General features: G+C 35.8%; 1 protein-coding gene across 1 annotated transcript; it reads left to right on the top strand.

Moving 5' to 3' along the window:
• The first annotated feature begins 371 nt into the window (after positions 1 to 371).
• On the top strand, positions 372 to 7733 carry vps33a (VPS33A core subunit of CORVET and HOPS complexes). The gene is made up of 13 exons (XM_059549675.1): positions 372 to 524; positions 742 to 807; positions 956 to 1083; positions 1417 to 1600; positions 2349 to 2465; positions 2624 to 2798; positions 2993 to 3186; positions 3513 to 3639; positions 4542 to 4609; positions 5086 to 5223; positions 5440 to 5577; positions 6777 to 6945; positions 7492 to 7733. Exons 1-13 carry the CDS (start codon positions 423 to 425, stop codon positions 7683 to 7685), a joined length of 1800 nt encoding a protein of 599 aa, XP_059405658.1. The 5' UTR covers positions 372 to 422; the 3' UTR covers positions 7686 to 7733.
• The last annotated feature ends 3965 nt before the right edge of the window (positions 7734 to 11698 follow it).

The following is an 11698-nucleotide window of genomic DNA, read 5'->3' as shown; positions in this document are numbered from 1 at the left end:
GCGTCCGCTTGTTGCCAGATATTTGCGAGGATATAAATGTCATAACATCCGCGTGTTTACGACACTGTAATTATTCACAATCGGTGTATAACCATTTTCAGCAGAATTATGTCAGTATTACCCGAATTAGCGGCGTCTACAACTAATAACTCTGAATGTCAAGGAACGAAAATATGTCGAAACTGGTGGACCTGGCAACAAACAAACGCGGAGAATGTGCGTAAAAGTCGTGATTAATCCAAAATCATTTTCACGAAACGTAACTAATAAAATAATACAATATACGCATTTTAAAAATCTTGAAATTATGTTAGAAAATTCTGAAATAAAATGTACATACGATGGTTTTTATTTTGAAAGACGAATCATGTGACGTTCTGACGCCGTCAAAGTCATATGATCGTTGTCGTGTCTTAGGAAATATGGCGTCACATTTGTTTTGCGGCAGAGTAAACCTAAATATTTTGCGAGAAGCTGCAAGAAAAGACCTACGCGAATTTTTAGATAAATGTTCTGGAAGCAAGGTAAAGCTTTTGCTTTTATAGTAACTAATACACATTAGTCTCTAACACTGTCCCTCTTCTGCTGTCACACCTGTCACTTTCTCAGATTTGCTCAAAACATACTGGCCATCTAACAATGTGAACTGTACTCTATGATGTGCTTCCAAATGATTAATAATGCAAATATTGTTCAATGATGCTTTTCTAAAAGCTAAACGCTGGCTGTGTCTTTTTTAAGGCTATTGTTTGGGACGAGTATCTGACTGGACCTTTCGGCTTAATTGCTCAATATTCCCTTCTGAAGGTGAGAGAAATTGTACCAAAAATACATATGCAAAAAATGCATTTAGTGGACTAAATATAATTTCATATGTCAAAAACACAGCAGACTGTTTTAATTATTATTTCATGCTTTTCAATAAAGTGATTGTCTTAATTTTATTTTTAAAAAGGAACATGAAGTCGAGAAAATGTTCACACTCAAAGGTGGTCGAATACCATCCGCTGCTGTCAAGAATATTGTCTTTTTTGTTCGACCAAGGTTGGAATTGATGGACATCATTGCAGAAAATGTTGCAAGGTAAGTCAGCAAGATTGATCAAATCTGATCTCTTTTGGCTGAACTATCCAGCACTACACTGAACAGTCAAACAAATGGCCTGAGACAATAAGCCTTTCATAAAATCAGAACAAACACAATGATTCCATCACATTTTGTTCTGTATACTGTTAGCTGTTTATAGAACATGCTGCTTTTTAAATTTCGAGACTATGTTTGCTTCCACAATAACAGATGTTTTGACTAAAGAGAATTAAAAGGTAGTTTTATTAATGTGCATTGATTGCTGGCAGTAGTCAGTGACCATAATGCTGTGTTGCTGGTGATTATTACATTTTAATATTTGCATTGCAGTGAGGATAAATTACATCCACGAGAATTCCACATCCTGTTTGTGCCGCGCCGGAGTCTCCTGTGTGAGCAGCGGCTGAAAGAGAAAGGGGTTCTGAACTCGTTCACAAACATTGACGAATACATTCTGGACCTCATACCTTATGATGGAGATCTTCTTTCCATGGAGTCTGAGAGCTCTTTCAGAGTAAGAATGTCAAGTTTATTATGGATTTGTATTCATCTTTTGAAGGATTTCTGATTCAGCATTAGTCAGACCTTGACTGAAAATATTCATGGATGCAACATACCATTATTATTATTATTTAAGTATGTTTTAGGGGACAAAGAGGATAGTTCTAAATGCATACAAGTGCTGTGCATATTTAGATTAGTAGAGTAAAGCCTGACACATTAAATAATAGTCCACAAAAGTCTTTTCTTATTGAACAGTTTATTTATTCACAGGCTTGAGCATAGTTATGCAATTTAGTTCAGATGCTGATATTTATATTAAGATGAAACGCTGATAGCTTGTAATATTAATCAGCGAACACACTACTTACATAAAATCATGTTGTCATTATCAGTTGTCACTGTATATCTCCTAATAATATGTCTAATAAAGATCATATTCTTAGTTTGATGATCAAAGCTCTGTAGGTTCAAAACATTGAATGCAATTCAACACAATGATACTTCAGAGTAGAATAAATAAACCTTCCACAAAGGCTTTATATTTGATAATCACATTTAAACATGTTTTTTTTTCTAAAACATTATGTATGGATAATCAAGTAAGTTGCTTCATTAAGTGTACATCTCGAAATATTAATAACATAAGTCATGTGTTATGCTTACTTTGTAAAAATCTGTTAAAATTTCACAGCAAAAAGACATGTAAACATATGCATGAGCAGATTGTGATGATTGCATAACTGTTTTCCATTATGAAGGAATGTTATTTAGAGAATGATCAGACAAGCCTGTATCACGCTGCCAAGGGCCTCATGACTTTGCAAGCACTTTATGGAACGATACCACAAATCTTTGGCAAAGGCGAGTGTGCAAGGGTGAGTAGAAAAGCAATTGTGCCTATTCTTTTCAAACATTTGATGTTCTTCCTCAGTGGTACTTATTTGTTGTAGTTTTGTTTTACATTGCACTGAAGTATTTCTCTTTTTTCTTTTTTCTTTTTTTGCATGGTGGTATTGGGTTGTGTCTTTCTCAGCATGTGGCCAACATGATGTTGCGGATGAAGAGAGAGTTTGCAGGGAGTCATACTCAAATCCTGCCTGTTTTTGATACCCTCCTCCTGTTGGATCGTAACGTGGATTTGCTTACGCCGTTAGCCACCCAACTTACCTATGAGGGTCTTATCGATGAGATCTATGGCATCACCAATGGTAAATGAGTTTTAAATTTGTGCAGACATAAAATAAATACTTTAGAAATCCAGAATTTTAAAACTATAAAGATTGTGTAATGAGATAGATCTCTTTTTTCCCAATAGAAGTACAGAATTTGAACACTATAAAGATTGCATAAGCTCTTTTTTTCCCCAGTAGTCTGTCCTGTCATATCTTTTTTGCTTTAAAAGGTTATGTGAAGCTTCCACCTGAGAAGTTTGCACTGAAGAAACAGGGAGAAGGTGGGAAAGATCTCCCCACTGAGCCGAAAAAACTGCAGCTCAACTCAGCTGAAGAGCTTTATGCTGAAATACGGGACAAGAACTTCAATGCTGTGGGAGCGGCTCTTAGCAAGAAAGCAAAGATTATATCAGCTGCGTTTGAGGTTTGTTCTGCTTTCGTGAACCAGCTGGCTGAGACAAACCAGGAACTACTGATTTGAAATAAATTTAGCAATAAAATTAGCCTCCCACTTCCCTTGTCCACGATTTTAGTGAACTGTTTGCATTTATTTGATCAAGAACACAGTAAACAGTTATACTTTGTAATATTACAATTTTATTTTTGAATATAATTATTCCTGTGATCAAAGCTGAATTTTCAGTGTCATCTCAGCATCTTCAGTGTCACTTGATCCTTCAGAAATCATTCTAATATGCTGATTTGTTAGTGTTTACCATTCATGATCTGGTATTCCTTACTCTGTGCTAGGAGAGACACAATGCAAAAACTGTTGGAGAGATTAAACAGTTTGTTTCCCAGTTGCCTCACATGCAGGCAGCTCGAGGTTCCCTGGCTAATCACACCTCTATCGCTGAACTCATTAAGGACATAACAAGTAAGTCTGAGAGCAATCATTTGTACATTCAGAAAATAAAGAAGTATTTCTGGTTCTTTTCTGCTTAAGGTCTGTGGAACACTTTCAGTAACAACAGACAACAACTGTATCTCATCCCTCAGTTTGCACTCAAAAAAGAAGGAATTTATTAGGGGTGCACAATAAATATCGGCCGATAATTAATGTTCATTATCAGCATTGATTTGCACAGCTTGTCAGGTAACAACAGCTCTGTGTAGTAACAGCTGCTCTATGTGAAATCACGCACCTGATGGAATTTACAGCTTATTAGAGAACCGGCTTTACTGACGAGATGTGCATTAATTATCAGCCGATATTTATCGTGCACCCCTAGAATTTATTTTATTTAAAACTAGTTTATAGTTATAATTTACAAAAAAGAGAATTCCGACAAGTTATATAGAGTGACCAGTTAATAACATAATAAGAATAGCTTTTATATTTTATAACTTATTATAATTTAATTTGAGCAATAGATATTTATAAACATGGCCTGGTTAGAAATGCTGTTGGTACAGCTTACTCTCTTTTCATGCTGTAAACTTAGAAGATTAACCAGGATTAAGTTATTCAGTTAAGTACAATTGCTAATTCTACTTATGATGTTTATTTTTAGAATGTCTGCAACAAGTAGTAATCGTTCTTTTGCTGATATCATGAATAAGCATTTAGTAAAACATAATTTTGCATTCATATTCTGTGATATCCTGTTTTTGGAATTCAGCAAAATGTGATTTGGACTTCCATTGTACTGTATAGGTGTTTCCCAGTATTTTTAACAAACTGAAGGAGTATGGTTAATTATATGAGACCTGACATGAATTCACATTTTAGTTTTTTTTTGTTTTGTTTTCAAACTGCCTTGCTTTCCTGTGTTTCAGCCTCAGAAGACTTCTTTGACAGTCTGACTGTTGAACAAGAGTTTATGACTGGAGTAGACACAGACAAGGTGCCTTGTTTTGTTTATGATTCCATAATTTATGATGTGAATGAAGTAGTATTAAAATTATTTTAGTTTTTTATGATTTATACAGCTTTAAAAGAAATGCCCAGTTCTTTTGTTGTGTCAAAGGAATAGTTCACCCAAAAATTAAAGTTCACTCTCAGTCCATGCAGTTTGTAAAATAACTTTGTTTTTGATTAGGAGAAATTTAGCATTAAGACACTTGCACACCTATGGATCTATTGAACAAAATTTACTGCAAGAGGGTGTACTTACTTTTTCCTAAGTATTACATGTAGAAATACAATGGACCATAATTATTGTTCAAACAGAAAAGAATGAAGTTTAATATGCAAGTTCAATTGCATCCTCTAATATTTTATTTTTTACATGGTACATTGACATTCTCTGGGGATAGATAATATTTTAGGTTTGACTAATTTCTTTGTTCAATGTGTATTTATTGTGATTTTTACTCTCAGGTCAGCACACATATAGAAGACTGCATATCACAAAAAGACCCTCTGATAAAAATCCTGCGACTGGTGTGCATGCAGTCTGTCTGCAACAACGGCCTCAAACAGAAAGTCCTGGACTACTATAAGAGGGAGATCCTTCAGGTTGGATAGAGGAAATTTATTTGTGGTTTGCTTTTATTTCCTTTTAGGTGGATTTTGTGAATGCATAACATTGAATTTAAATCACACTGCAGCACTGAAGTGATGTCACTGAATTTCTATCAGCGTTGTGCAACAGTCAGTCACTGTTTGTGGTGATAATAGCAGTGAGTTAGAAATACCATAAACATTTATCATGTTTGTGTTTTGTTGGATTAGACATACGGTTACAAGCACATTCTGACCCTCAAGAACTTGGAAAAGGTTGGGTTACTCAAACCTCAAAGCACAGTGAGAAACAACTACCCCACAATCAGGAAAACGCTCAAACTGTGGATGGAGGACACCAACGAACAGGTTTGACCTGTCGTTTGTTTTTAGTTAGGTTCTCTGTTTTTATATAACTGAAAATGGCCGGCACTGCTCAAATGGTCCCCACCCAAGTGTTTTGAACTGATGGACGCTTTTCACATTTCCTTGGATCTCAGAAGTTGTCATAGCTGGGTAAACTTTTAAAAGAGTGGAAATCATTATTTTTTGTGTTCCCATTTGCTCCAATAGCAAAAGAGAAAACCTACATTAGTGTTTCTATGAATTCTATGAAAAACATTACGGCGAAAAGAGAGAAAGATGTCAGATATGCTATCACTATTGTCACGCTATTGTGTTAGGAAAAATTTAAATTGATAATAAAACTAGATCAACAAAACTAAACTGAACAAAACTAGATTTATGGTGTTAATAACTGGAAATGCATCATCAGTGAAGTCAGTGAAAAGAGCTCATGTCCACTTCAAATATTTTAACATATTTACTGACAATATCGCTCTAGACTTATTGATATACAATACAAGTTTTATATCATTTAGAGTACTACTTGTTAACAATGCACATTTCTTAATATTAAGCCTAAAATGTGTTTTACTGTCACTATTGGCGAGAATTTATGATTTTTAAAAAATAATATCTGTCTGTAAATTCAAGGTAATTCAAGTGTATCTGAAGTGTACTTGCAATAGTTCCACTTTAGCACAATCAAATATACTTCAGTATATATTTAGTTACTACTTACGCACAATTAAAGAGCAATTAAGTACAAAATTTGTTCCAATTTAGCAGACTTTAAGTATACCAGTTTAGTATACTAAAAATACGGTTGCAAAGTATTTTTATTAAGTACACAAATACATAAATGTATTTGTAGTATGTATACTTAACATGAAACAAATGGCTATTTTAGTATATTTATCTTTTCACTAGGGTGAACTTGAAATCACACATTCATTAAATGACCTTGTGAGCAGTTAGTTAAAAGCGATTGTAAAAATGCCTTAGAAACTGGCTGTTAGTTTTAATAAATGATTTACAGCAGCATTTGTGTGGGATGTATATTTGCAGAGGTAAAAGTACAGTTTACATCACACATTTGCCTGATGTGTTAACACAAAAGCCTATTGTTTTTAGCCGTTTGAATTCCAAGTTTACTGTGCCACATCTAAGGACAACATGTTATTCATGGTTTTGGGAATGACTAATGCGTGTTAACTTTCCTTCAGAACCCAAATGACATCTCGTATGTGTACAGTGGCTATGCGCCACTCAGTGTTCGTCTTACACAAGTGCTCGCACGTCCCGGTTGGAGGAGCATAGAGGAGGTGCTGAAGATTTTGCCTGGTCCACACTTTGAAGAAAGACAGCAGGTTCCCACAGGCCTTCACAAGAAACGTAAGTGATGACCGTTGACATGATTTACTTAATAAAAAGATGGTCATTCTAGATCAGTAAAACCGTCATAGTCTTTACTGTCTTATAGTAATAAATTGAGCTAGCTTGTGAAATTTGCTATATATATATATATATATATAATATATATATATATATATATATATATAGCAAATTTCACAAGCTAGCTCAATTTATTACTATAAATCCATGATTCCTATAGAATTGTTGTCAAAAATTTGTATATATCTTATGTACAACTTAATTCGATACATGTATTACACTTACATGAAGTTAAATATGCTATATAGCAAATCTCAACTGCCTGATTGCTTGTATTGTCACAAAATGTAAACTATATTATCACAGCTGTAATCTGTGAAATATGAACATTAGGTTCTGAGGATATTATGACATTATTGTTATATATTCTGTAAAGCTGCTTTGAAACATAGTGTGTATTAATAAAAGTCTTGATGCATATTATTGTAACATTTCTCTATTTTGATAATTGATGTAGAGACCATTCTGCTTCTCTTTAATTTGCAGGTCAGCCAGGAGAAAACAGAACCACCCTTGTCTTCTTCCTTGGCGGTGTGACATATGCTGAAATCGCTGCTCTGCGGTTTTTGTCTCATATGGAAGATAGTGGGACTGAGTACATTATTGCAACCACCAAACTTATCAATGGCACGAGCTGGGTAAAGTCTCTCATGGACAATCCTGAGGAAAACTTACCTTAAAGCTGCCACGCCATCCATAGGGCCTTACGGATCCTCTTATCTGTCTGTCATGAACCCAGACTTTAATGTTTTGTGTACATATAGAATGCAAGTTACATCAAACTGTTGAAGCTGTTTAGTCTGCTCATTTTTAATGATTATGAGAGGGGTTGAAACTATTGTTGCGATACTAAAATATTTAGGAGCAAACATTTGTGAAATAGCCATCTGAATCTAATCTAAGCAGCAAGGTTTGTGAGTCAATGGGTTATGCAGTGTATAAACATACTAATGTGATATATAACCTGCTTCGTCAGACAGCATTTATTTCCACAACCCATCATAAATTATTGGGCCTGTATTGGTAACTTTCAGTTTTTTTGAATAATCATTCCAGGTCAAGATAAAAAAGGACTATGTTGGCTTTAGTACATTTATGTAATAATTTGTTTATCGAAATGACTAGATTGAATTAAACGTTGAACTCATTTACAGGACTGAAAGAGAGCAAGGCATATTATTCAGCAAACTGTACAGACAAATGTAAAAGGTTATAAACAGACAAAGAAATCATATTTGAATGCCTAATAAATACCAACTAAATTCTTGTATTTGAGTTGGCTCTAGATTGTAACATTAGTTTTCACAATGTCCAGTAGAGAAAACACATTATCAAGATTATAACCATTATCAAGACAACATCATAAAACCGCACAAAATCACAGCACTTAAATTTGCACCTTTTTATGTTGTGCGTTTCAAAGTATCGCTCGCAGAGCTTTGATCACAGCTGATATCAGTCTTATTCTGAGCTGGTGTATTTCTTGAGGTCCAGCTCATTCAGCACTGCCTCTGACATCTAAAGCATGGAAGCAAATGTTGAGCGCTGAGAAGGACAGAGATTTTTCTCTGAGTGTTTGTTTGATTTAACAGACTCCAGAATCTCTCTTGATAGAGTCTGATCTTTAGTCTTAAGCTTTAGACTTTCCTCTGATGAATCACAGAATCTTCCTTAAAGATCTCACTGCAAATCCCTGAATACACTGAGGCATCAGTGATGTCTATGCAGCTGCCAACCAGGTCCTGCTCATAAAACATCACATTGCTCTTCATTAGCTGTCAACATCCTGATTGACTTTTCCATCAGCCCGGTCTAGAATGAACTTCTGTACAGAGACAGATTTTCCAATTCCAGCGATACCTTCATTAAGAAAAGTCTTTCTCCTCACATCCTGGTTCAAGCAAGGGTTTAAAGATGTCATTGCAGCAGACTAGAGTGTCTTGTGTTCTGGTTGTTTTCATGTTCTTCATTAACCCCTTCACCCTTTCGCTTCATGTATGATGTAGCTACAGCTTTGTATGAAATCCTGTTCAGGAGGGTTTGAATTTCTTATAAATAAATCCCTCGAATACATGCTGGTTTTGAGCTAGTCTTTAACCCTCTTTAGATCTCCAATCATAACCTGTTCACAAACTCATCTTTAATGAACCTTGATCAGATCGTCCGTGCAGAGACACCTTAAATGTCATATGGCAAAAAACATCAGTGAATCAAAGTATTTCGAAGAGTGTTTAAATGAGCAAATTTGCTGATTCTCTTACGGTGTCAAATGTACTTTCATTGAATTGTTGCTTTTCATTGATATAGTAATGTGTACTAGAGATTCTGCTTTGTGTGGTGGAAAGAGTACTAAGAAATTGTACTTAAAGGGGTCCTATTATGCTTTTACATTTTTTCTTTAGTTTCTTTCAACTTTAGTTAGTCTGTAATGTTGCTGTTGGAGCATAAAAAGATCTGCAAAATTACAAAGTCCAATTCAAAAGGAGATATTTTATTTAACAGAGATCACTTTTCAAAAACTACAATGAATGATTCATTTGGACTACAACGCATCTTTTTTGAGATTTGTGATATCACAAAAATCAAAAAATGGGACGAGACCTGGTTGAGCTGCACTAGAGAAGGCAACGAGTATTGGTGGGCGATATGAGCAAAATCTTATATCACGATATGATTTATTGTATATCACGATAACATCTCTTGTAATCACTCAATACAGTAAGTTTTAATAGGAATCAATGTATATAGTGTTTTATTTTTATATTTGTTCATTAAAATTTTTTATGCTTCTGCTAAATACATCATGTTGTAGTGAAAATAAAAAGTTTATTTTATTTATATAATATCTGTATTTGTAATGTTTATTTTTGTTCTCATTTTTTAATAACAACAATAAAATAATGACAAAGATTTTAATCTTCACCTACTTTGGCCTAAATATCCATCATACTTGTTTATATTTTCTAACCTTGAAAGGCTTTGTCTTTATAATGGGGATATTACACTGAACAAAATTATAAATGCAACACTTTTGTTTTTGCCCCCATTTTTCATGAGCTGAACTCAAAAGATCTAAGACTTTTACTAGGTACACAAAAGGCCTATTTCTCTCAAATATTGTTCACAAATCGGTCTAAATCTGTGTTAGTGAGCACTTCTCCTTTGCCGATAATCCATCCACCTCACAGGTGTGGCATATCAAGATGCTGATTAGACAGCATGATTATTGCACAGGTGTGCCTTAGGCTGGACACAATAAAAGGCCACTCTAAAATGTGCAGTTTTATCACACAGCACAAAGTCACAAGTTTTGAGGGAGCGTGCAATGGGCATGTTGACTGCAGTAATGTCCACCAGAGCTGTTGACCATTAATTAAATGTTAATTTCTCTACCACAAGCCATCTCCAAAGGCGTTTCAGAGAATTTGGCAGTACATCCAACTGGCCTCACAACCGCAGACCACGTGTAACCACACCAACCCAGGACCTCCACAACCAGCATCTTCACCTCCAAGATCGTCTGAGACCAGCGTCCTGGACAGCTGCTGCAACAATCGGTTTGCATAACCAAAGAATTTCTGCACAAACTGTCTCAGGGAAGCTCATCTGCAGTTCGTCATCGTAACCGACTTGAGTGGGCAAATGCTCGCATTCGATGGCGTCTAGAACTTTGGAGAGGTGTTCTCTTCATGGATGAATCCCAGGGCAGAGGGTAGACAGAGTTTATGGCATCGTGTGGGTGAGCGGTTTGCTGATGTGCAGTTTAAAGTAGTCCAATTCCAGGGGAAAATGGCGGACTTGGCAACACTGATACTGATTCAAAACAACAATGCATAGCACGGTTTGAACGACCCGCCCCCACAGCTGAACTGGACGTTTTGTTTGTTTTTGCACCCGAGTACCCCAGGAGTTAAAAAAAGTGCCTGTCAAATGCTGGAACTTTGGGGAAGTTGTGACCTAGTGGTTAAAGAGTTTGACTCCTAACCCTAAGGTTGTGGGTTCGATTCTTGGGCCGGCAACAACATGCCTGAGGAGCACTTGAGCACCAAACCCCCAACTGCTCCCTGGGCACCACAGCATAAATGGCTGCACACTGCTTCGGGTGTGTGTGTGTTCACTGCTGTGTGTGTGCACTTTGCATGGTTTAAATGCAGAGAACGAATTCTGAGTATGGGTCACCGTACTTGGCTGTATGTCATGTCACTTTGTTATACACCCCCTAGTATTGGTAGATTTAGGAGTAGGTGTAAGGGAGGGTTAGGATTAAGGGTAGGACTGGGATTAGGCAATCAGGTAGCGACTTCAACGAGGGAGTGCATAATCTGGCAAGGGTGCAGAATTTGGCACAACACTGGCTCGCTCGGTTTCTCCATCAGCGCCTTCTTTAAACCATATTTTTGTACTTCATTCTTTTGGTGAAAAATAAATGTATCGTAGTTGAATACTTAATTTTATTCTACTCAAGTAAAATTAAATGTAATTATACTCAAGAAAGTAAAAAAAAATTACTCAAGTACTGTAACGAAACTATCAAGACTGATTAATACTCGACGCGTCCCCAAGTTCACTTGGGTCAGTGGAGGCTCACGAAGGGGAGCCAGTCGAAAGTATAAATCCCACTTTAGTAACTTTCAACCTCTTCATATAACTATCAGTAATTACAAGTTTGTAAATAATCAATATCATTTACTGA

Source organism: Carassius carassius, chromosome 5, assembly GCF_963082965.1.
Source record: "Carassius carassius chromosome 5, fCarCar2.1, whole genome shotgun sequence".
Taxonomy (NCBI): domain Eukaryota; kingdom Metazoa; phylum Chordata; class Actinopteri; order Cypriniformes; family Cyprinidae; genus Carassius; species Carassius carassius.
Note: the sequence above shows the minus strand (reverse complement) of the source record. Positions and strands in the feature narration are given on the sequence as shown.